Raw genomic sequence first — 27,511 nt, 5'->3', positions numbered from 1 at the left:
CTGTTGCATTACTTCCGCAGTTGGTTGCGGTCTTTGGGGTCACTCCTGTTGAGGATACCCAGTTATGTGGTGGTGGTTTTTCTACACACTGCTGTTTTTTTGTGGGTTTTAGTTGACTAGTTCCCACTTGCCATGGGGGATGAAGTTTTATGCTTTTTTCCTACCCCTCGTTTGGCACTGCTTGGGGACGTCCCATTTTGTTACAGAGAGGATCTGTGTCGGTCGGTGAATAGAAGAGAAAATGGGATTTTTTTGTACTCGCCGTAAAATCCTTTTCTCTGTAATTTACTGACCGACACAGCACCCGCCCCTTCTTTTTCGCTTTACGTTATACTGCTTGTTGACGTACTGAGTCTCCTAGGGCAGGCTGTAGGGGTTGTAGCCTAGGGACCGCCCCCTGCACGGAACTAAATGTTCTGAAGTGTTGTATTACAACTTTGCCTAGTAATCTCCAGTGATAGGGCTGACAACCCATTTTGTTACAGAGAGGAGCTGTGTCGGTGAATTACAGAGAAAAGGATTTTATGGTAAGTACAAAAAATCAAATTTTTTCTGTTTTCCCCAAGCTTTCTACTGCTTTATGTCTCCGAACATTAGTGAGTTTTTGAAAACCAGTTAGCAGCTGCAGCAGACACACGGGGCTGTCCGTTTTTACTCATCCGCTTTCTCAGCTGGGATTGCTCCGCTGATCCCTGCTGAGCCAGGGGATAACAAGTCCATCTCTGCTCACTATGCAGAGGCGGACCTGTCAGATCTCCGCTTTACTTTATGGGGGATCAGATGAAAACAGTTCCGCCAGACGGATGGAAAATAGGGCTTCCATCGCCTGGATTTAGCGGATCAGAGAATGGATCGGATGTCAGCGGACATGTCACCGCTGACATCCATCGCTCCATAGATGTGTATGGAGCGCCCGTTCAGGTCTGCCTGAAAAACTGACAGGCAGATCTGAGCGGACCACCTATGTGAAAGGGGCCTTAATTGAATGAAATATAAATGGAACCCTGCAGCTTCACAGCTTAATGGGATGCAGCAGTCCCAGCTTGCAGACTGTGATTACGCTGGTGTTGTGTCATTCCTGTCGCCCTATCTTCAGGTACTCCTTGGGAGCTTTAATTCGAACATTCTCATCTGCAAGGTTTTTGGCTAACATTTCAATTGGTGTATCCAGGGTATGGAGCCTAGTGCATGTGCCTTTCTGCAGCCTTGACTTGCAGGTGCCAACGTCCTGGTCTTGCTGTTAAATCCCACAGTGGGGATCTCCATTCTGTTGCTAGTGTAGGCAACTATGGATCTATTTTCTCCAGTTGCCAACAGTAAACTGAGCACTCAACATACCTCTAGCGCTGTGGTCTGTTCCTCCCAAGAAGTACCTCTTACATCAATATGCATCCTGTGAGCCACAGAATCTTCTCAAACAGGTTTCTTGAGCAAATCAATTTTTTGTGTGTTACGCCCAAATATAACCTGTACTTCACAGAATTTGGGGTGTAGCAGTTATCTTGCCTAGTATTTTGTTACATAATCCACTTTTCATTTATCATTTTGTATATAAAATGCCTGCAAAATTTGGTATAGCTGTTTGTATTCACTGCTAATTTGATTTTGCTTCTGTGACTAACCTTTAGCCTGCTTCATCATAAAAAAAATGCAGCGGTGAGGTTTAGCCACAACCCTTGACAAGCATTAGCTTCCTGTCATTCAGAAACTTCAGTTTTATAAGGTCAGTAGAATAAAACAGAACTTCCAATGCTTGCATCTGGAATTCTAAAATGCTGATGTTGGGTTCCTGACATGTTAAAGCCTCAAAGAGTCACTTTCATAAAGCAAAAACTTGCTGACAGTCATGAAGTGCGGCCACAGAGGTACCTGCACATACAATACCTACAGTACCTTTTCTTTATATATATATATATATATATATATATATATATATATATATATATATATATTGTCAGATTATATTGACATTTTCTTTTATAATGTACACTAAACTATGCACATGCTACTTTCAATAACTGCATGTGCATTACACAGGGCATGTTGGCAATAATATAATGCATTTGCTTACATGGTCCAGAAAAGGACCTGAGTAAACATAATATCACCTAGTGTCTGTTGGTGTGAGGTTGAAGTGACAAGTTTCGGGGTGTCATAAGACGGAGTGAGTAAATGATAAAAGAAATACAGGGAAAGAACAGAGCTAGGTTACAGAAAGGGAGAGGGGTGAGGTAGGGCGATGTTGGAAAGGAGGAAGGGAAAAGGAACCTCCGCTCAGGGCCCCTCCCTACTTTAAGACTCTCCTGATCTGTAGTAAAGGAGAAAAAGATTGAGTGATTGTCAGTAAGGATGAGCTCCGGTGTGTTTGCAACCCGCATGTACAGAGCCCACCAGAAAGTTGACACTGCACGCGCTAATCACAGGCAATGAGACCTTTACCAAATCCGTGGCTGCAGAGATCGAGAAAATAGGATTTTTAATAACAGCTTACTTGTAAAATCCTTTTCTTGGAGTACACCACGGGACACAGAGCCTTGTTAATTAATGGATTGTATAGCTCACCAATAGTTGATTGGACTCTGGCACACATAATGAAGACAAGTCCTCCTCTATATAACCCCTCCCATAAGGAGAGTACCTCAGTTTTTGTAGCAAAGCAATAAGGATCCCATAAGAAGGGGGGGGGGGGGGTCTCTGTGTATGTACTCCAAAAAAAGGATTTTACAGGTAAGCTGTTATTAAAAATCCTGAAGGCGGTATCCTCAAGGCCTCTGACATCCACTTGATAGAATTTGGTAAATGTATGGACTGAAGATCAGGTTGCAGCCTTGCAGATATGAGCCACGGAGGCCTGGTGATGCACCGCCCAAGAAGCACTTACTGCTCTGGTCAAGTGCGCTTTCACACGAAAGGGAGGAATTTTCTGTTTCAAACCATAAGCTTGAATAATAACCTGCCGAATCCACTTAAAGATAATAGATTTTGATGCTGTTTGGCCCTTTCTTGGACCTTCCGGCAGAATAAACAAAACATCAGCCTTCCGTGTCTGAACAGTTACTTTCAGATAGACCTTTATTGCTCTCACTACATCTAGACATTGCAATAATTTTTCCTCCGCAGACTGCGGGTCTGGAAGGCAAGACAATATCTTGATTTAGATGAAAACCCAACACCACTTTAGGGAGAAAGGTGGGGTGGGGACGCAACACAACCTTGCCTTTGTGGACAATTAAATAAGACCCTTTACAAGAGAGAGCTGCCATTTCAGATACTCTCCTAGCAGAGGAGATGGTGCCTAGAAAGGCTGATTCCCTACTCAGGAGCAACGGGATATGGCGAATAGGTTCAAGGGGCTGTTTCTTTAAAACAGACAAGACTAAATTCAAATCCCATGGGCACAAAGGAGATTTGACTGGTGGATTTAACCGCAATACCCCCTGAATAAAAGCTCGGACTAGGGAATGAGATGCAAGTGGTCTTTGAAAGAACACTGATGGGGCCGAGATCTGACCCTTGATAGTGCCCAGGGCCAGTTTTATCTCTAATCCCCATTGAAGAAAAGCAAGAATTCTACCAATGACATACTTTTGAGGATGGCCACCCTTTGGATTTGCACCAGGAAACATATGCCTTCCAGATTCTGTAATCGATGGGCCTGGAGGACGGCTTCATAGCATTAATCAGAGTGGAGAGAACTGGACCCAAAAGGCCAGATTTCTTCAAAATGTAGGTTTCAACAGCCAAACCATCTTTAGACTTTGTAAGGAAGGATGGAATACTGATCCCTGGGAGAGCAGGTCTGAGCGGAGTGGAAGAACCCAAGGTTTTCCCACCGCCATCCTTACTATCTCTGTGTACCAGGATCTTCTGGGCCAAGCTGGAGCCACCAGGATTACTGGTTTCCCTTCTTTCCTGACCCTGCAAAGCAGTCTCGGTAAGAGCAGAGAAAACTGATCCCATGGAATCACTAGCGCATCTGCTCCATATGCGAGAAGCTCCCTTGTCCTCGATACAAAGTTGTCCAACTTCCTGTTGAACCTGGAGGCTAATAAATCTACATCCGGGGTACCCCATTTCCGATATATGGCACAAAATACCTCAGGGTGCAGAGACCATTCTACTGTTAACAGCTGCTGGCGGCTCAGTTAGTCCGGTTGCCAATTCTCTACCCATGGAATGAAGACTGCAGAAAGACAGGGAACATGCTTTTCTGCCCAAAAGAGTACTTGGTTCACCTCCCTCTGGGCATCCTGACTCCAGGTGCCCTCTTGATGATTGCTATAGGCCACAGCAGTAGCATTGTATCCGGACAGGATAACCCTGCAACTTGTACATCCAGGCTCTGTGGGCTAAATGCACTGCCCAAATTTCCAAAATATTGATGAGCAGGCTCCTTTTCGGCCTTGGGCCATTTGCTTTGTGTCAAAGCCTCTTCCAGAACTGCCCCCCAGCCCATAAGGCTGGCATCTGTTGATAACGCCTTCCAGTTAACTGGAGTGAAGGACCTTCCCCTTCTCAAATTTTAGATTTTTAACCACAAACTGAGGCTTTGTCGCACCTCTGATGACAGGCACATTTGCAAGTCCAAGGCTTGGACTCTCCTGTTCCAGGCAGATAGGATGCTGTTTTGCAGCAGTCTCGAATGAAACTGGGAGTAAGGAACGGCCTTGAAAGAGGCCACCATCTTTCCTAACAACCTCATGCAAAGACGAATGGATGGTTCCTTCCTTGCCTTGATCGTCTGGATCAATTCTGTTATAGACTTGATCTTTGACTCAGGTAAAAATACCCTGCTTTGGGCAGTGTCTATGATCATGCCCAAATACTCCACCCTCTTTAAGGACTGCAAGCTAAGTGCTCTAGGTTTTTTACCGTGCTGAGCACATTGTGGTTTAACCGTGCTACCGACTGCTCTACCAGTAGCAGGTCGTCCAGATATGCCGTCACCGATATGCCCTGTGCCCTTAGATTTGCTAGAAGCGGGGGCTAGAATCTTCATAAATGCACGAGGAGCAGTAGCCAGACCAAAGGGTAGGGCCACAAACTGGAAGTGGCGCTCTTCTACTGCGAACCTTAGGAATCTTTGGTGAGCGGGACATGTAGATATGCGTCTTTGATGTCCATTGATGCCATGAATTCTCCCCCTAATGGGGTGGAGACCACAGAATGGATTGACTCCATGCGTAAGGGTCGAAAGTTCAGGAATTGATTCAGGCCCTTTAGATCTAGAATAGGTCTGACATCCCCATTTGGTTTTGGAACCACAAAGATTTGAATAAAACCCCAACCCTTGCTCCTTTAGGGGAACTTCTATGATTACCCCTTGGGATAGCAAGTGATCCAATGCCTAGAAAAAGGGCTTTCTTTTTACTGGATCTTTGGAGATGTTTGACCTTAGAAAACGGTAAGGCGGGAATTCTCAGAACTCCAGCTTGTATCCCAGGGATTTCCGCCTGCCAAGCCCCTGATAATCGCAGAATTCGCCCCCACTCAGCCGAGCAGGGGCGCCCCCTCATAAGGAGGCTTTGGGGCTCTGCTTGGCAGATTTCCGACCCCAAGGTTTCTTTTGTCCTTGGGCTTGGCCCTGGGCCTTGCATCTGGCTGAAAAGGCCGTCACCACTCCCTGGTGGCTGTGGCCCCAGGAATCGGGGAGAGAGAACATTTAAAAGAAGGACTTTTACTCTTTTTCTTAGCTGGTAAAAGGGTCTTACCACTAGAGATCTTCTGGATCCAGGTCATCCCTAAACAGCTGTTCCCCATGAAAGGTGAAACCGGTTAAAAGCTTTTTGCATGGAGCTTCAGCTGACCAATGCTTTAGCCACAGAATCCTGCGCATGTGTACCAGCAGGAGGTTAAGGTGGGAAGCCCGTTGAATAGAATCTTTAATGGCGTCTACGGCAAATCATAAGGCCTTAGGCAGGTCCGCCCATAGCTTGACCTGATCAGCAGGAAGATCTTTAAGCCCCTTGCTTCACCTGCTCCTTTAGTACCTGACACTGCCAATCGCTGCCACAGCAGGTTGGGTTACAGCGTCAGCCATACTAAAGGTGGACCTGAGTAAAGATTCCAGATTTTTATCAGTTTGATCCTTAAACACCTGAACATTGTCTACAGGACAAGTCAGATTTTTGTTCACACAAGAAATAGCCACATCTATTGCTGGCAAGCTCCATTTCTTGGTAAATTTTTCCCCCTTTGGGCAAAGGAAAGCAAATTTCTTAGGAGGAGAAAACAGCTTGTCTGGATGTTCCCAGTCAGCATAAATACGTTTTTCCAATAAAAGATGAACCGGGAAAGTATAGGCAGCCTGCAGAGATTTTAATGATCCCAAGGAAGAAACAGCAGACTCGGTTAACTCAGAAGAGGGCAATTTGTACATAGCACGTATGGCTTCTGCATAGCATTGCACCTGCAATTTGAGAACCTGAGAGGCAGAAAAAGCCTTCTCTGATTCCCCCGATTCATCCAACTGCTCCTGATCCTTGTCCCCTGATGGAGTATCATCATCATCAGACTCATCTCATGGGGGATTTAGAGCAGCAGAAGGGGACCTACCACGCTTTCTGCTCTTCTGTGAGGACGCTGCAATTAAAGTAAAGTTTTTTTTCCTTTAAACCATTTAATGCCGCTGTGACGTATTGGGAGAAGCTGTAAAGCCTGACAGGAGCCATGGCTCATCCTGTGCGGCTCCAGTAGGGGAGGATGGAACCAGGCAGGCATGACTAGGACCCCCAGATCCAAATGGCGACACCTTAGTGCCCCTCTTCCCTGCCCCTGAACTCCTTCTACGGGAAGGCATAGTTCTAAGCTAGAAAAAAGCAAAGGTACTAGCGCAGGTGCATCAACTGCTGAGCTAATCTAGCAATACAAACAATATGCTGCTAATTTGCACAGCCTAATGCTGAGTAAGGCATCTTGGTGTGCCTGCATCCAACACACATGGTGTTGCTTACGTGCCCCAAGCTGCTGTGTCCCACTTGTATGCAGAGCTCTGGCGTCTGGGGGTTTATTAAAAAAATTCCGGCCTGCGCTGTGGCTGGCAGCAACCACCCCCCCCCCCCCCTGCTTCCCCGCCAAACTGGCTTCAAAAGCATGCCCTCCAATGAGCGCCGTGGACCCCGAAACAACGAGAGGACCCCCCGTACAGAGTTCTGGCAGAGCCTACAGCAGAGGAAGTGAGCCGCTCAGTGGACCGGCTGACACTGAGCTTTTGTTTCCTGGAGAGCATGGTAAGTTTACTCCCTCCAATGGCGGAAACAGGTAAGACATGCAGCTACTTATAGGAGAAAGTCCTTAAGATTTTTTTCTTAGGATTTTCTCACTTGGTTGTCTGCTGTGCAGAAGCAAAGAGCCTCAAAAGGCGTAAGGGTTTGTTAACCCTCATGATTTACTTAAAATAATCTGCTTGGTCCCCTGAGGCTATGTCCCCTGTGTATGTTATAGATATATATATATATATATATATATATATATATCTGTATATACCTTATTTGTGAGCGCTTTTCAGCGGTAATGTGGCAGATGCAGGGGGGAGGGCTGAGATTCCCCTGACAGAGAGCCAGCAGGTCACGTGACCGCCAATCAGCGCTCACAAGTAAGGTATATACAGCTTCTTTATTTTCTTATACAACACACACAGGGGACATATCATTAGGAGACCAAGCGGATTATTTAACCACTTCCCACCCAGCCAATGCATATATACGGCCGGGTGGGAGCCGTCTACTCCTGATAGGACGTTCAGGAACGTCCTTCAGAAGTAGCGGGATCGCGCGCGCGTGCCCGCGCAGCGGCGCGATCCCGATGTGCTCGTGTCACCCGGACACGTCACATCTCAGATCGGCAGGAGGGCTCTGTGATTGGCCCTCCTGATCACATGACGGCCGTGTCCAATCACGGCCGTCATGTGATGTAAACAAACAGCCAGTTGCTAGGCAATCGGCTCTCTTCTCCTCACACGGAAGTCATCACTGAGGAGAGGAGAGCAGAACGCTGCAGCCGGCTGATGATCAGTGAGTATGAGCTGTTTTTTACAGCTTTTTACTCACTGATCATCAGTCTAGGGTCAACACACAACACACCACACAGTACAAACACAGTCCCCACACATGTCCCCAAAACATAAATGTCCCCAAATAATAAAAACACATGTCCCTAATAATAAAAACATGTCCCCCACATATGTCCCACTAAAATCACATGTCCCAATGATTATCTGCACACATATGTACGTGATCACCTGCACACATATGTACATGATCATTTGCGTACATATGTCCCTGATCACACAAACCAATTATTATACACTTAACGGAATTTTTTTTACCAAAAACATGTAGCAGAATAAATTTTGGCTTAAATTTATGACAAAATTAGATTTTATTGGATTTCTTTTCAAATAGAAAAAAGAAAATATTGTTTTTTTTCCAAATTTCCGCTTTTTTTGCGCTTATATCGCAAAAAATAAAAAACGGAGTCGTGAATAAATAACACCAAAATAAAGCTCTATTTGTGCGAACAAAATGATAACAATTTCATTTGGGTACAGTGTAGCATGACCGCGCAATTGTCATTGAAAGCGCTAGAGCGATGAAAGCTGAAAATTGGGCTGGGAAGGAAGGTGAAAGTGCCCTGTATTGTAGTGGTTAAAGTAAATCATGTTATTTCAGCAGCAGGAAATATAATGTATATACAGTATATGTCATATTGATTATTCGTGGCTCCCTGTCAACCATCTCTTATGTGGGTCACCAAGAATGAGATCTTGCAACTTCTATAGACCTAGAGTACTGGAGCCAAGCCTGGTCGAAAATAGTAAAATGTTCCTGTAATACAATTACTTTGGAAGGTTCTCTTCAGGTGGTATTGGGTTCTTACCCGTATAGCCCAAGCAAACCCAAAACCACACTGATAGATGTTTCAGGGGTTATGGACAATGATACAATGTCCTCCATATCGGGTGGTTACTGTATGTCCATGGTTGACCACATTCTGGTCCAGAACCTTTGGACTGCTTCAAACTGTTTTACTTAATAACTCCAAAGGATGCTAAGCTGGCCATGCTTCATTGTCCTATTACGGGTCTTTTTGCACACCAACAAATTGACTTTTCTCTTATTCTGGGGGGAAGAGACATTCAGTACCTCTGACTTAAAAGTGTTAATTTTTTTATTTTTAATCCGTAGAAGTGTTTATTTAAATTGTTGAGGAACCCTTGCTGTTCCAATCCCCTAAGCAAGGAATAAAAAGCCTCCCTGACCTTGCTAATGTATAGTAAGAGATCACCTGCGTAAACTCCCAGTTTATGAAGGAAGTTTCCAATACTAAAAACCCTGTATAGAGGTGTTGTGCTCTATCCCCAGTATATTTAGATGAGGGAAGAGAAGGTAGCCCTGGCTTGTCCCCTTGTGAATTCAAATAGTGTTAGAGAAAATGCCATTCATATGTACTGAGTTATGGAGAAAAAATATAGTGCTATCATTTTGTTTATAAAATCATAAAGAAGGCCAGTTTGTTGTAGTATATAAAAACTAATCAATCGTGCACCTTCTCTGATGAAGTGAGAGACAGTAAAGAGGATGTCTAGTTCCTGTGGTGTAGTCAATAGGGGTAATAGCCTTGATCGTGTTGTCTCTGGATTCTCATAACTCTCACAAATCCCACTTGCTTGGCATATAATAGAAAGGGAATGTGTGGTTTATTTCTGTTCGTAAGAATTTTGGTATAAATGTTTAAATCTATGTTAAAGCTGAACTCCAGAAAATTTTTAATTCTCTTTCAGTGGGTCTGTATCTACACTGCTAGAGTTAACTCCTCATTTATATCTACTAGCATGGAAAAGTAGATTTCCTTATCTGATTTTCCACTTCTAGACCTGCCCCCACAGTGTCCCAACTAGATTTCTTATTGCTTCTTGATCGAAGTTTCTGACGTCAAAGCATGGGGGAGCAGAGGGTTAGGTAAATAAAATTGTGTTTTGCAATCCCTACATAGAAATAAGCAGTCAACCCCTACAATACAGGCACGGCCCCACTGCAAGGGAAAATGTTTTGGTTTCCCGAAGCTGGGCTTTAATAAGCAATACAAGTCGATAGCTTGGACCTTGGAATGGGTCTTTTTTCTTAGGGATAAAGGTCTTCTTGGGATTGTCTAGGAAATGTGCAAGTTTGTGGGGAAGGATTTACAAGCAGAGTTAAGTATAGAAGCCAATCGGCCTGTAGATTTTTTTTTTTTTTTTTTGCATTTGTCCTAGTGAACCGGTTAGGTACTGGGCTCTTCACATACAGGAGGGAATGGATGATTTTTTGGATCTTTACAGTTAGCAGCAGCGGAGGGATATTTGGTAGGGTTGGGAATGTAGCATTTTGGCATGCTCATGCTACAGTTATGGACAAATTAGTCAGTAGTACCCTTATAGCTCATTTAAGCAATGTTTCATTCCTCCTGAAAGTGATGGATTTAAAAGCAAGCATATATGTATGTAGTCACTCTGTTTGGCATCTTTGTGTGCACCACACGCTCAGTGTGGTGCACGTTTGACCACGTTTGACCAGAAAAAGCAAAGGAGTGAGTTGTCAGAGGAGATCAGAAAGAAAATTCTAGACCAGCATGTCAAAGCTTTAAGACCATTACTAAGCAATTTAATATTCCAGTTGCAAATATACAGTTTAAGCTCCATGAGAATGTAGACTCCCTGGACGTGGCCATAAGTGAAAAATTGACCCCAGACTGAACAAGTGAATAATGTGAATGGTAGACAAAGGGCCAAGTATCATTTGGTGTTAATGGATCTAGCTAGTCTACTACATTTGTTTCTTTGAGCATAGAACGCCCAGAGAGCACAGTGCCTTTGGCAAGTATAAGATTGGTAAAGTAGTCTATGTGGTCCTGCAGGGGTTTTTTGAAGAAGAAGAACCCTTATGGGCATTCTTAATCTTGGGAATATGAGATCAGTTTAGTCTTTTATTTCTGCACATGAGTGACCTGGGTAATAAGGTGCCACAAAGAGCACTCTTTAGGGCTTCCCATTTGATGGAGAGAGCAGTAGTGTCCTCTGAATTATCTTGTAGTAAATGATTAATCTCAGACTTAAAGCAGAAGTTCAACCAAGAGAGGAAGTTCTGCTTGTTTGCATCTTCCTCTCTCCACTGGCACATTTTGGAAGGGAGCAGGCATCCAGTTTTAACAAGTACCCGCTCCCACTTCTGGCTCAGATTGCTGCAGCAATCTGAGCTGGAAGTTTTCCCTCCCTTCTAGGACACATCACAGGTCCCGGAATACTATGGGACTATTCACAAACCACAGTGTGACTTGCATATGAGCATTAGGAAACCAACCGTGAAGCCACAAGGCTTCGCAGCTGGTTTCCCTTACTTAAGATGCCAGCTCCTGTACCTGAAGCCAGGGCCGCTGATAAGCCAGTAAGACTGGCCCTGTTGTACCGGGCCCGGCCACCAGGGGGGGCCCAGGCAATATAAACAAAGATGAAAGAATGCATAGTAACCAATTAAAAAAAAAAAAATAATGTAGCCCTCCTCTTCTTCAGCCCGCTCACCTTTAACTGTAAGCAATGCTGGAGTGGGGCTGAATGGGGGAGAGCCAGGAGGGAGACACAAGGACGTATGACTACAGCAATACAAGTTCTGCAGGAAACGGGATCGTCTGGAGCACAGTTACATGTAACTGGCCGGTTGCAGTGTCTTCCAGATATCTATGTGATCAGCCAGTGTACAGGTTTTCGATCAGCCTCCCCTCCCTCTTGTCTTGCTGGTTACTTTTTTTTTTTTTATCTGCCTAACCTGAACTGCACATTGCCTGATCACACTGATAAGATTTCTGGAACACTCTGCAGCAGTTTTTAACCATTTCAGCTTATAATCAACTATTTAGCCAGAGCTCTGTGTGTGCTGCACAGATTGTTTGATATTTTAACTCTTTTTTTGAGAAGGATTTACCTCTGAATCAGGCTAGAAGCTTCACAACCCCATTAACTGGTTACTGTCCTCAGTAATCCTGACCAGTTCACTGTTTGTAAGAAAATTTGTATTTTGGAAATTGGATGTGAAGCTGTTTTCTGTCACTTGGTTGTACTTTCAAAGGAAAATCACTGACTTGATCTTGCAGAGGTGGTTTAAATAGAGTGGATCAGCCCTGTGATACTATATATTTGTACACTGGGTTCAGCCATAAACGGAGTCTCTGACCATCTCCTGAATCAATCATGTCTGCGATCCCTAACCATCTCCTGTACCATGTCTGCAGTCTCTGACCATCTCCTGTACCATGTCTGCAGTCTCTGACCATCTCCTGTACCATGTCTGCAGTCTCTGACCATCTCCTGTACCATGTCTGCAGTCTCTGACCATCTCCTGTACCATGTCTGCAGTCTCTGACCATCTCCTGTACCATGTCTGCAATCCCTAACTGTCTCCTGTACCATGTCTGCAGTCTCTGACCATCTCCTGTACCATGTCTGCAATCCCTAACCATCTCCTGTACCATGTCTGCAGTCTCTGACCATCTCCTGTACTATGTCTGCAGTCTCTGACCATTTCCTGTACCATGTCTGCAGTCTCTGACCATCTCCTGTGGAATGTCTGCAGTCTCTGACCATCTCCTGTGGAATGTCTGCAGTCTCTGACCATCTCCTGTACTATATCTGCAGTCTCTGACCATCTGTGGGGAGGGGCGAGGGGAGGGAGCAGGGTGGAGCTGAAGGGGGCCCCGTCAGGTAGGCTGTACGGGGCCCTATGATTTCTATCAGCGGCCCTGCCTGAAGCCAATTGAAGAATTGGCTCGGGTGAGGACTCCCTGGATAGGTAAGTATCCTTATATTAAAAGTCAGCAGCCACAGTATGTGTAGTTCCTGACTTTTCATTTTTTTTCTGGAGCCCGGAGCTCCTCTTTAATTGTTAACTGGAAAAGGAGATTATTGAAAGGGTTTCATTAGGTCTTCACAAAGAAGTTTGGAGGTATGGCTGAATTAAAAATCAAAGTAAATAATGAAATGGTCTGACTATATTGTAAGGCAATCTGCGCCTGTGGTTGCCAACTAAGAAGGCAGTGATATATGAAAAAGTGGTCGATCCTATTCCTACTGAAGCTTTCTTTTATACTTTGCCTGAATGATGGGCCTTTCTGACAGGACAAACTTGAGTAAAAATGTTTACCTGCCTCCTGGATTTTCCTATTAGGCAGTGAGTCTGTCCATAACAGTAATGGACGAACAAGAATATACAGAGTTAGAAAGCTGTGTGCAATCTACACACAACTGGGAAATGACAGCTTTGCCTGACAGATATGTAGGCTGGAACCTTGGTTTTTTTTTAAGTGAAATTTGTCATTTCCTCTCTATTTGCTTTGCAATCCAGAAAATGTGTGTTTAAGGGGTCCAATTGCAAGGTGATTACCATAATAGTTTTACCAACCAGGCCTGTGTAAAATAATCCTAACATATTGATTTGTAGGCTCATATTTCCATTTTTACAGTCATATACAGTGGTATGATAATGTGCAGCCATTTTTTGACTTGCCTATTTACTGTTGCACACAATTATGCTGATAAATTAACATATATATGTGTGTGTGTATATATTTATGTGTATATATATTCAAATGTTTTGCATATCCTGAGAGATCTGATATTTAATTATATCAATGATGTAGATATTTATAGTTTTATATCCGTGACTTTTTCTTATTTTTTATGTAGGCTACATTGCTTCTCGTTCAAAAATTGTTATTTTATGTTAAAATAAATTACATGTACAGAATATAAGACAAATTATGTGATACCAGAAATAAAAAGACATACTAGACATATTGAAGTACGGATGATACAAAGCAAAGAAGAATTTCAAGATATTCTCGTGGGAATGACAATAAATGGCCTTATATATTTTAGAATTTGAAAACATTCTTATAGCTGAGTTTTAAACATTTTAATCCCAAGAAAATATAAATATGTCTAAAATATAATATATTATTTTAAAGTTTTGACCATAACTTCTAAAGTATGTTTATAGTATTATATAGTAAGGGAAGAACATAAAAAGGCTACATTGCTTCAAATATTCTAATGTATACATGAAAAAAGGCAGGAAAACAGAGTACAAGACACAAAAGGAACTGAAAGCACAGCAAAATACTAACAACAAAACATTTCTGCCCAAGTCATCCTTACACTCTGCCAAACAGATACAGTGCACAATTAAACTGCTGAGGTTGCCATAGTGAAAATGACTGTGGGCCAAGTTTTGGTATAAAACACAAAACAGATTGAATCAACCAAAATTTTAGAATATATCGTTGCTGGTAAGATGAAGCAACAGGTTATGGATCCTTTCTGGATTTGTAGGCTGCGTAGATATGACAAGGTAAATAGTAATGGATTTGGCTGCTGCTCTGTCACGTGCACCAAAGCTTTTATACTGGGTTTCTCTCCACTACATAGAGGGAGGTGACCAGTGTATTTGCTCTTTATTCAACAGTACATTATAACAGCAGATTTAATCTCCATATTCGGTTTCATCTTTTGCAGGTACCTGAAGAAAACATCAATGGTGTCATTAATGCGCTCCAAGTCAGCCAAGCGGAGAAGCGTTAGAAGTCTTCTGCCTTGTGGCTATGTTTTTTTTTTGTTTTTTTTTCTGTGCAGTATTTCAAGACAAGCTGAATCTCAAGAGGTGCCATGAAGGATGAAAGACACTGAATTGGAGATGAATATGAGAATCTCCTGAAAGTTTTTTGTTTTCTTTTATTCACATATGGTTTTTCTTATGTTTAGTTCCAAAGTGATCTGTAACCTTCCTGCTAACTTGGTATAGGACAAAAAAGAAACAAAAAGAAACAAAAAAAAAAGAAAAAAAAATGGAAAAAACTAAAAAATTGCATTGCACTGTTGCAATTAGTTATTACTGAGATGCAGTAAAGCCTTGGCTGTAGATGTATGATCTGCACCTTCTTATAGATGAGTGTGAAAGTTTCATTTCGAAAATGTTTTTGTGAAGAGGTTTGCAAGCCTAAAGTGGAATGAACATCACACAATTGTAAAGAATATTGCACTGTATTCATCTATTCTTCTTGAAATGGTGTCAGACTTGCATAAAGATTGTATTACCATAACTAGTACTACATATTTAAATAGGTCTCTCTAGCTTCTTACCCTTGCCCATTCCTGAGAGCAATAGTTTAAGGGCTGCTCCTGCCTGGAACATAGATGGAAAGTGATGATTGGAGGTGATTGTTGTCAGCTAATCTCACTGTAATTTTCATGTAGGAATGAAAGAGGGAGTGTTGGCAGCTTTGTATAATTCTCTGCACCTTGACTCTGCTTTTACCCCCTTTTTATTTCTTTGCATGGTGAATTGTGCTTTTTTATTTTCTATATTTTTGTAGTGACTCTTTGGCCTAAAAGAGCCTTCTGAAAGTTTTTAAATTGTGAGCCATGTCCATGCTTTTCATGCAAGCTACAATCCTCTCTTTAGCCTTGCTTTGAAAGCTGCCTCTAAGGCAAAACAAGTGTTTCATTGTTGGTTAAAAAAAAACAAAAAAAACGTTGTTTTAGCAGTTCATGACAGTGATTTGTTAACTGATTTTTATTGCTGACTTGAAAAGAACATTTTGCATGTCGAGAGTTTTGTCCTAAGCCTACATTTTCAATGTTACACTACAAGCACTAGACTAACCCTTTATATACTGTCACCTTTATCTTTTGCAAACACATGCCTTGAAGCTCTTGCACCTTGTAAGGAGAGATTTACTAAATAATAGTAAATGTGTATAAATTTATGGCAAATCACCGGATTCATGCGCCATGCATGAATGGAATAAATTTCCCAGATTAGAGTGATTTCCAGCTTAATGTGTACTGGTCACCTTTACTTACTTATTGGAGGCTGCCAATTTGTGAGCTGATCCAATGTTTATGAAAACTCACCCTACCAATTTGTTGTAGTGTGATTTCATTGGTTCCTAAGGAACTTATACTGTCATCCTCACAAATATTGGAAAAGTCCATGTTGTGGAGGAGACTAGATCACATAAAATACAGTGTGGCCACAATTAAACTGAAGATATTCAGGGTCATGTATCTTAATGCAGGGATTGAGCAGAAAAATGTAAGTAGCTAATTAGCATATCCAACAAATTGTGTATGGCCTTTGGTAGGGGCTAGTGGACTATTGTGACAAACTGTTAAAAGGTCTCTCAGAATGACTGAAGCCTTTGCAAGGGTGGTATTTTGCCAATTGTGAATTATGTAATCAAGTATACAAAATCATTATCCATTCTGAAATGAACAGTGTTTGTTGCAGTAGGCTATGAGCTTCTTCCAGGGTCCACGCCGAAATTGGACGTTTCCTTAACTGTTTACAAAGTATTTTCTGCTTTATTTGTTAAAGTTGAACTCCATGCTCATAAAAACAACACTAAATATTACAGTTATGGATTTAATTCATTTTTTTTTAAATAAAACATTTTTTATATATAACTAGTGTAAGTCCTTAAATTTGACTTCATACTAATTAATACATTTATACAGCAGCATTCAGACTGGGAGCCAGTCAGGTGTACTTACTATAGTGTTCTGAGATAGAACATGTTGATGTCTGAAGATAGCAGAGGGATGAGCTTACCAGTCTACTGTTGCTCCTCTATTGCCCAGTCACATGATTGGGGCAAGAAGGTGACCACAAAGTAGAGAAACGTCATGTCACAAAGCTAACTGTGCTGTCAGGCAAGACTGTTGTAAATCCTAGGATAGATGGACATTAATTCAAATCTTTTGTCAGTTACAAATCTCCTATATATTTATTTCATTGTGTAGTAAACCTTTGTTTGTAATTTACATTAAAATTTTTCACCAGTTATCCATGAGATCCTCCTGTTAGATCATCACCCTGAATACGGTCAGTTTAATTCTGGCCATCTTGAATGTGTGTGGCTTGCCACACATGTATGCAATAACAGTTTGCACCAGTGTAAATCTTAAATCTAAAAAATGTATTTGCATTGTAAAATGTAATTTTGTGTCCTTGGACATCATGTTTAATCCCTAGTATCCGTGAGTGGCAAGCTGTTTGGTCAGGGTTGGGTTTGCTTCTATTATAGTGTATAAAGAATTTTTCTGCACTGGTCATAAATGATTGCTAATCCTGAGAAACTTGGCTTACCAAGAGCATAGAGTACATTCAATTTTCATGCATCTATTTCTCTACTGTAAGATCATATTGGATCTTATTTTTAACATAAGCTGTTTAAACTTTTACAATTCGTGTTTATAACATATCATGGCAAGTCCAGGTAATAGTCCTCACTTCTAAATAGCAGTCTGCTGCTAAAAATGTAATATCTTAATTAGGGGAGTTTTGTTAGGAATGTGTGAGCTTTCTGTAACTGTATTTTATTTGCATGTTTCAAGACATACAGTATATCCAAAATTTAGCAGTAAATTGGTTAAAAATGCTGACAAGTCATTTCATTAGGTATCAACCAAGTTAAAGCTAGGATAAAAACTCACTTCAAGTTGTCATGCTAACCATGTGAAAGTCCTTTAAATAATTTCCTCCCTAGCCCCACTTTATACGAAAAGGGCTTTAGTTCAGTCATGTGATAGATATTCTCCCAAATATAGTTGTGCTGGCTTAACTTGTACATGCAGGCACAAAGGTAAATTTAAAATGTACATGAAAACTAATTTTTGAGGACACAAAAACTAAAAATACATTTAAGCATTATTTATTTTTATTTTTTTATTAACAAAGGCCTCATGCACACGGCTGCCTAAAAATGCAGTGTTTTTACTCCAACTGGCTTTTTTTTTTTTTTTTTTTGACTTATCTAAATGCAGCGCATTGTTTTTAATGTGCATGTACACACAGGCACATAAACTTGCTGCATATAGATAAGTAGAAAAAAATAATCCTGAAATCAGAGTTGCTGGTTAGTATTTGGTGCATGGACGTGCATATGCATGTAAATTGCTGATTTGAAGAGGTCAAAAAAAGAGCTAGAAGTTATTTTACACGTGTATGTGCAAATACACACAATATAAACGCAAGACATTTTGGCCAGGAATACTGATGTTCAAACATCCGTACCATATGCAAGCACCCTAAAAAAAATAAAAAAATAAAAACAGTAATTTTCCCAGACACTGTAGGTTTTTATAACCTTTCTGTATTGCAAGATGGCAATGGCCATGCATATATTCTCTGTATTACAAGCTTTAAAAAATTTTTATATTTCGATTGCTATCCTTTACAAGATGTGGGGAGGAACACACACCTTGTGGGCTGTGTAAAACGGACAAATTGTAGTAGTTGTGGAAAATGCCTGGCTCCTTTTTGTCTGTTATCAGTAATGTACTAAATAGTATAACCTCTGAGGCCCTAGAGAAGCATCATTAACTATAATTTACTATACTTGATCCAAAAAAGGATTTTCAACATTATGATACGTTGTGCCCCTCTCATAATGGTAGTGCCACCACAGTGCTTACTCCACATTTCATCTGCATTTTTTGAGTCGTTGTATTGTGGAGTCCTCTTGTGTTTTTTCGGATTGTGATCTGCATAACACAGCAGAGAACATTCCATAGTGGAAAGTGAGCTTGGTTATATGGTTTTGACAGGTCATAGGCAGACTATCCTCCTCCTGACACTTCTTGTTTTTTTTCTCCATGCATTTAAATATCCCAAAGCAAATGTTGTCCCATAGAGGGCTTATTTGTAAAGCACACAGCCGTGCCAGAAGTTTTTATTTTTTTAGGAATGATCAGGCTGTTGCTTTTTAAATGGGCCTTAAGGTTTTACCCTGCCAGTAAAATTAAAACTGCTGATTATAGACTTAAAGCTTTGAATTTTGTAGAGATAGATCTCACATCTGTGAGCTTCCTCCATTTTTTTTTTTAAACAAACTATTTCTTGTTAGTCTAATTTTACACATTATAATTTGCTGGGAATTTATGGGGAAATCCTGAACACATGTTAATAAATGCTAACATTAATGGTTCTAAAGTTGATCATCGAGAGCTTGCTTACATGAGAGAAACAAGGTTAAAAGTGCTGCCCCTCCTTCTAAAAATGCTAGAAGCCTGACTGTCATGATGATCCTTTTGCTTCAATACTTGAGTCCCTGAACCTGAACAGGTATGCAGATAAGGAGTTAAGATTTCATTCCGTGTAATGATTTGTCAATTTTGTTTCAGGCCAGTGACCAAAAAAGCATTCTAACCAGAGTGTTGGGTATTTTCTGAGGGAGGCCAGCAATGGCAACCCCCATATATTATATTAGGATTTTTCTTAAAGTGTTTTTGTTATTTTGACACAGAGGAGGCATCAACAATATTTTATGCAAATAAAGGCCACTATTTCACTTGATTTAAAATGGCTACCTTCTTAATAATTGGATGAAAACCTAGCTTAGCAACTACCCTCATCTTCCAATTAGGTCCCAATAGATTAAAAGATATGGTTTATTAATAAGCATGGTTAGGGTGATCAACCTATGCATTAAGCCAATTTGATGATATAGCCATTTTTTATTCATATGTAGATTTCATTTTAAACAACACTTATTGGAGCGACTGCTTAATACCATTGTCGGTTGGAAAGCATGTTCTAAAGTAAACACGTTTACATCTGCTTGTGAAACATTCTATGATATGCATGAAGCCACAGCATTTTATCATTGCATATTTTCTTGCTTTGCCAAAGACTTGCTCATAGAAAAGTTGCATAGGTTTTTTTTGTTTTTTTTTTGTGGAGGAATTGCTATTGGAGTCTTTACACCAGCAAGTAGTGTAATCTTGTTGCTGCCTTGAAGGACCACAAAATAATGGATTACTTGAATCTTGCAGCAACTTTTCTGAGCCTTAAAGGATTGAAAAAATTGAAAACGATATTTTATTTTTGTAAACATTGCACTCAGGCCATTTGTCAAACAGAATGTGTGATGTGTCCTTTTTTTCCTTTTTAAAGTGATTTTTTTTTTTAATCCATGTCCCTTGAGAGGCTGGCCATTGTTTTATAAACATTTCCCCTTCACACCAGCAAAGTGGAGTTCTACATTTGGCTATAGTTTCCATTTGTTTAGTATAGTACATATTAGCAATGCCACGTTAGCAATTTTAGGTAAGTATCCTAAGGATTTTGTATACACTGTGCAGTTACAAAAATACAGATTGGATGTACAATAAGTTAGTCCTTGAAAAGATTGCATTCTGATGGAGATGTATGTGACTTAAGTAATGTGTTTAGGTGATATAAGCACTTGCCCTGTTATAGTTGGTCAATCTCTCGTTTCCTAGTTTCAATTCATAGATTAAAATCCATGCGATACAAGACACCACAGTAAACACTATATCATCCTTTTGAAGTTTTAGTGCAATGTTTCTCAAACCTGTGGTCACGCTGCAGTCCCCTTTTTCCCCACAGTAAACTAAAACACTTAGGCTGGGTTCACACTATGTTTACATGCGGCTCACAGCAGGGGTCCTGTGTGTCTTCGTTCACCGTTTCAGGTCCAATTTCAGTTCGAATTTTTGGCTGAATTCAAACCTGAAATGGACCAAAAGACGCACAGGGCTCCTGTGCAAATTCACACCTGAGCCAAGGCGGAGATATGTGAACCGGCTCAGTAGAGAGACGAATTGGATGCTAGGAACTCACATCCAGTTTGCAATAGTGTGAACCTAGCCTTAGATGGAAAACAAGTGAGTCCATCTATACATACTGTATGGTTATCTGCATGTTTGGTGGGGCCTGATTACAGGCTTCGGCAACAATGTTTTAGTGAATAGTTTTCAAGAAGGTGCTGTTGCGTGATAAATTATGTATTGCCACTTGGATTTAACACTCAAGTTTCACTTTGGTGTTCCTTAATATATTTACACCAAAATGTCTTGAAACAATCCTGCATCTGGAACAAAAAAACAATCATGAGCTCAGTGCTGGGTAAAAGGTGCACCATAAGGCACCTTATTGTATTTTTGTAATATAAATCTCATTGCTTGTGCTGCCAGAGTTTCTGCAAACACCTGATGGAAACCAAAAAAAGAAACCACCTTCCCCTGGTGACATATTTTATGACATTTATTTACATATGTTAGAAAGTTGGTATATGTATAGGAAACTGCTGGCAGGGAAATTTCTACTACAAAAGGTATGGTCAGTCCCTTTAACACCTCACCCAGGGCTGTGTTTATCTTCAGGGCTTTACTTCTGATAGTCTGCTTTATTTGAGAAATTATAGTTTACATTCTTGTTGAAACATGCATCACATTTTTAGCAGTGGAAATAACCGTCATTTGGGGGTGGGTTGAGAGTAAGGCCCCTTCCACATGAGGCGGATCTGCTCAGCAGAGTCCGCCAGCTCAGCAGGAGATCACTCTATTGGTTTCTGCTGAGCTGGCAGATGACAAGTCCATCTCTGCTCACTGAGCTGGGAGGTGCCTGTCAGGACACATCTCCGCTGACATCCGTCTCCCCATAGGAGTCCATGGATGGCCCACTCGGATCCGCCTGAAAAACGGACAGGCGAATCTGAGCGGGCTTGCCATGTAAAGGGGGCCTAAGGGTTTAGATGGTATAAGTTGGAGCTGTCCACATTGGGCAGGTTGAGAATAAGGGTTTTGTAAACTGTATAAGAATTTAATGTTTCTGTATGGAGCATCTACACTACATATTTTTGGTCTTAATATTAAGACGAGAAAGAACAATGTTTAAAGTGCTGCAACATGTCATATCATGGACTTGACTGCCTGAACTAATAATGCTAATGAGATGCATAATTAACTCTTACTCACTCCTCTGCTTATATTGGATAAAGCTGGCCATAGATTAATAGAAAAAAAGCAAATGGATCCCTCCAACCATGCAATCAAAGTGGATAAGAGGAATCCTCCCCACTGAGACATTGTATTCTGATAGTGGGGACTCTCCACTGTTAAAATACACTGTTTGAATATTGAATATGCTGCAGTTGGTGATTGAGAAAACATTTCTAGCTTTTCCATGCAGTAAAAGTCGTTCAGGAGTGGGCACACATGAATCGAAATTCATCCGGTCTCTACTAAATCAGCTGAATTTCAGTCCATCTATGGCCAGCTGAACTCATCCACTGAAGTCACATCAAGCTAATGCTATTACACTCTGGTCCTCTTACTAGTCTTTATACAATATATATTGTACATGTTTTGGAAACATATTCACTGAACGTTTTTGTATTTATTGAATAGATAATGCTCAGATCTAAGTGCTGTATCCCATTTCAGGCAATCAGAAGTCCCTCTCCTGGAGATAGACTAGTACTAGTTAAATTCTGATTCATTTGTAATAGGTACTGCACATGGTTCCTTGCACTGTTTGGTTTAATAAGCACTGCTGGATGGCTTCTTCACTTATGTGAAAAAGTTCTGCTGGTTTCATGCAACATGGAAATTGTAATAACCTTTACTGGTTTGGAAACAAACAATTTTGGAACTCCTTCCATCTTTAATAACTTTGGACACACTTGAGCTGCATTTGTGTATGTGCAGGGCACTGTTATTCATTACAAATGACACCCAACACATATACAGTAATTTAAAATGCATCAGCATTATGGCGCATGACAACGCACAGATATGAGAACTTTGTGTGTTGCTGTGTGCTGCTTTGGCAAAAATCGCATAGGTTTATTTTTCATTTATTGAGGTGTTAGCTCATTTAAGATGAATAGGCTGCCTTAATGTAGTCATTTGTAATTGGGCCCTAATGTTTCTATTCTCAGTTTGGCTTATTCAGTAAGGAAGTGCCTTGTGCACTTTAAATTTTATTTAAAACTTTAGTTAGTTTTAAATAAAAAAAACAACAACGTGAAATGTTTTATTATCTGCTAACCCTTCAGTAGATGGGGTCTAAGGTTTAAAAAGTTTTAGTCAAATCTGAACCTATGTAGACAATGGGGGTTATTTACTAAAAGAAAATCCACTTTGCACTGCATGTGCACTTGGAAGTAAAGTTGCTGTAGATCCAAAGGGGGACATGCAAGGAAAATAAAAAACAACATTTTAGCTTGCACATGATTGGATGATAAAATCAGCAGAGCTTCCACTCATTTCAGATCTACCCCTTAGATTTAGAGCGACTGCACTTCCAGTGTAAAGTGGATTTGCCTTTTGTAAATAACCTCAATTGAGTTACATGTAACTAATTACAATACTTAGACTCAGTTGTGGATTGTTCTATGCTGTAAAGTCAATATATTGTTTTTTTCATGCATTTTCATGTTGGGTGCCCTAGACAATAAGGATGCATTTACCATATGTGCTTAAAATAGGATACATGTTGTATGTTCCTATCGACACGTATTTCCAAAATGTATGTTTTCAAGGGATCTCATTCTATTGACTCATTGACAATTGTTGATCAGTGCAATTTTCTAACACACCTCATTGCAACATGTTGGTATAAACAGGTGCTACTGGAAAATACATCTGGTGTGAACAAGTCTTATGTTAAGAAAATATCAGGTTGTCTTTCTTCAGATACCAAAATTAACTTACCAAGATCCAAAACACGCTTGAATACATTTGCAGTAACACTGAAAACTGCAGTCTTTTGGCCAAAAATGCCTCCTCTATCTGACTTGGCCACAAACAACTCGACTGTCACTGAATCAGATGACTTTTTAATATCTGTACAGCCTCCTTTACTTATTGTAGGCTTTTGTCTATTGATTGCGAGAAGTAAAAGAGGATTCCCAGCAAGTGATAGAAAGGAGAAGTTGAGGTTTCCCACAACCACCAGATTTCTGTATTTGTATAGCAAATGTTAAAGCTGTGGTAACCAGCCAAAAAAGTAAAAAAAAATGTAGTAAAAACTTAAATTCTTAGATGCCTGTAATAACCCATATCAGATGAGATTTCTTTAGCCACGCCAAACTTGCTCTGAGCTCAGGTCTACTGTGGAAAGAAAAATGGCTTTATTACTTGCAGTAAATTATTACATATGTTCCAGGCTAAAAATTGCTGTCACTTATTGGTTTTCAAAATGAAACCTTAAATTACTAGTAGGTTGGCAATACATGGGAATACTAGTTTATGGTAAAAGGATCTGTTAATTTTAAAACATGGTGCTGTTGGTAAAACATGCTGTAGAGTTTATACTAATGAACGCTCAATTGATTGTTACAGTTTACACCCTTGTGGCCACCGACCAGTATTTTTAAACTGACTCGATCTCTCATACAGGAGCTTCTTGAGTTCGAATCATTTATTGTCATTAAAATATCAACAGAGGTTTACTATTCTAGGCTGTCTACATATTTCTTGCCATTCATAAGTTTTACATCCTATGAATATCAAGAATACACACATCACAGTTGTAAACACTGAATAAAAATTGGGCATTGTTCCATTTGACTTAGGCCCCTTTCACACTGACGTCCCGTTCAGACCCGCCTGTCAGTTTTTCAGGCGGACCTGAACGGGTGCTCCATAGAGCTCTATGGAGCGTCGGATGTCAGCGGTGACATGTCCGCTGACATCCGACCCGCTCCAATCCGAAAAAGTGTGACGGAGGAAAAAGCTATTTTTCCATCCGTCATCTGATCGGGTGACGACGGGCACTGCGGTCCGTCGTCATCCGATCTCCCATAGGGGAGAGCGGCGCTGTGACAGGTCCGTCCCTGCGCATTATGCAGAGACGGACCTGTCATCTCCCTGCTCAGCGGGGATCGGCGGAGTGATCCCCGCTGAGCAAACGGATATCCACGGGGTGGATCAGAACTGATCCGCCCCGTGTGAAAGGACCCTTATTGTGTCTGTGCTACTACTATAACTAGTAGTACTAAATATGCAAATTATCTGCAGTAAATTAATTTTGAGATAAAGATATTGCTATTGTCAGACAACGGTCACACTTTAAAGCCTGGTACACCCTATCCTTTTTTTTGCCCATTCAACCCAGTGGGCTGAATGAAAAAAAAGTGAAAAGCTCAGGATGAGTCGATGTACTAACAATCTGATGCTAGTACTGTGATCTCCCCCACTGAGCTACTGTGTTCTGATGGGGATGCCCCCCCTCCCGAACACAAGGATCAGCGCTCTCAGCCATTGGGTGAGAGAGCTGATCTGGTGCTGATCAGCATACCTTTTTTGGTCATAACCCATCGACAGAAGTGGGCCACTGTACACATGGGCCAAATGTCGGCTGGTTTCTGTTGAACCAGCTGATGCCGCCCGATATTCTGCCAGTGTGTATGGCCCTTAAGAGTGGGTGCTAACAATCTTATAGTAAGAAGTACTGATTGTACCTGCTGGGTTTCTATCTCAACTACTAAGTGATTAAGTGGGTTTTGTGAACTCTTGAGTTTATACGATCACAAGGAACTAATAACATTACTGATGACTTAAGACACCTGTGAAAGTGATGGGCCCTCTTTAAAGGGTAGATACAAACAAAACTGACACTTAAGTTTTGTGTAGATTCTAGCAGGCTTAGTGACAACACAACTTATACCATCTTTTGGAAGATCTCTAGACGTGATTAGTACCAAAATCACCCTACAAGAATGGTCCCACACTGCCTGATGGTGTTTCATCTGCCAAGAAAAAAAACAAAAGAATTTGGAAAAATATAGCTTCAGGTGGGGTGGTGAACTGGAAGGTAGTGAAGCTTACTTGACACAGAAAAATCGTAGGGGATAAGAAAGCCAGTGGACAATATGGATTGCTAAAATCCATTCACAAATTAACTGACAGTTTTCAGTTGACTGGCCCTGAACAGTAGCTTGAAGGCTTGCATATTCCAATTATACAAAATAATTGTCAAGAATAATCACAGGATTATAAAATGCAGTTTTGCCCCCAAAAAAGACAGGCAATATATAAATCTTCGTGTAAGTTGGGTGTTAATACCGAATTCTTTCTCTTTGTACATTTTCCAGATAATTTTCACACTCCATGTCAAATGGTTACCTTTAAAAACATTACTTTGGTGTTAATTTGCACAAGGCACAAGTCATCCAAAGAAAAGAAGTATTACTTTTATAATAAAAGAAAAGTGAGTCTTTTCTCATTATTTTGCTCATTCTCTTAGTATCAGTGCCTTTCTCATATCTGTATTTTGAAATTGTGTTTTTTTATTGATGATTATACCCTTGAACTTAGTCTTGTGTAGGATTTGTGAATGAATAGATAAAAACTATTTTACTTTGTTTGAAAGACCATATTTTTGTGTCCTGTGTTTTTTTTTTCACGCTAGTCAGTGTCACTCATACATATAATTCTGATCATAGGATACATTCACAAAGCCAGTGGCGGAATTACCAAGGTCGCACTTGCAATGGGGCCCTGGCATTCCGTCATTGGGGGGGGGGGGGGCCCAGCGGGGTTGCTATTAACAGGGCCCACTGAGGGGCACTGATAGGGGGCACTGAGAATGCACCGATGGGAGGCACCGATGAGCACTGACAGGAGGCATTGATAGGCACTTATAGGTGGCACTGATGGGCAGTGATGAGCACTGATTGGCAGAACTCATAGGCTGCACTGATGGGCACTGAGGAACACTGATAGGCAGAACTCAGGCAGTATTGATGGGCAGCATTGAAGAGTACTGATAGGTGGCACGAATGGACACTGTGAGGCGGCATTAATGAGCACTGGTAGGTGGTGCTGCTAGGCAGATTTGATGGGCACTAATAGGCGGCATTAATGAGCACTGATGGGTAACACTTGTAGGCAGCATTGATGAGCACTGATAGTTGGCACTGATGATGTAATCAGCTGACATCACATGGTAAAGGGCCACTGTGATTGCGCTGGATGTCCCAGGGGGCGGGCATGTGGGAAGCACGGTTTTGGGAGGATGTCCATGTACACCCTCCCAAAATAGGAAGCCCGGGGATCGGATGGAAGGAGGGACCCATCATGGTTTCTGGCATCTGGGCCCTTAAGGTTCTAGTTATGCCTCTGCACAAAGCATTAACAGAATCTTTTTCTCTTATACTCACCGACCGACACAGCTTCTCTCTGTAACTAAGTGGGTTTGTTAGCCTGCCACTAGGAGAACTAGGTAAAATTGTAACATTGTACGCTATACAAGTATTTCATTCATTCATTCAGAATTGTCAGTCTCGCCCAGGGGGCGGACCCTGTGCTAACAACCCTCCCTGCTGCCCCAGCAGCTCCGGTTTTATTTTGCCTAGTGAAGGAGAATGACCTAGGAACCCTGCGGGCCCTTCGGTCCATTTTTTTGATGCAAGACTTATGCTTTTGCGCAAGATGAATGTTCCTATGATCTTCTATCAACTGCCGGAGTAGGTCTGTGATGGAATGTCTCCCAGCTCTTCAGGACTGGTAAGTACAGCTCTCCCTGCTTCGGGGGGTTGAGCAGCTGGGCATTCCCTGGGAGGTCGATTCGGGGGCCACCTCACCACCTTCTCTTCTCTCCCACGTCCCTATCTTCCCTCCTGGTTGCATGTGTCTGCTGGCGGTGTGTGTACAGGGGATCGCTGGGTCTCTCAC

At 41.3% G+C, this 27,511-nt stretch overlaps 1 protein-coding gene across 1 annotated transcript in view; it reads left to right on the top strand.

The window, feature by feature from the left end:
- The window catches only part of CASTOR2 (cytosolic arginine sensor for mTORC1 subunit 2), a 265,353-nt gene extending 239,140 nt beyond the window's left edge, over positions 1-26,213 (top strand). Inside the window, exon 9 of the mRNA XM_077482300.1 lies at positions 14,540-26,213. Within this exon, the coding sequence (XP_077338426.1) occupies positions 14,540-14,605 (66 nt within the window). The 3' untranslated portion in view covers positions 14,606-26,213. The remainder of the gene's footprint in view (positions 1-14,539) is intronic.
- Positions 26,214-27,511: the final 1,298 nt, after the last annotated feature.

The sequence above is a fragment of the Lithobates pipiens genome, unplaced genomic scaffold (assembly GCF_037356315.1).
Source record: "Lithobates pipiens isolate NorthernLeopardFrog02 unplaced genomic scaffold, aLitPip1_a1.2 Scaffold_16, whole genome shotgun sequence".
Classification (NCBI taxonomy): domain Eukaryota; kingdom Metazoa; phylum Chordata; class Amphibia; order Anura; family Ranidae; genus Lithobates; species Lithobates pipiens.
Note: the sequence above shows the minus strand (reverse complement) of the source record. Positions and strands in the feature narration are given on the sequence as shown.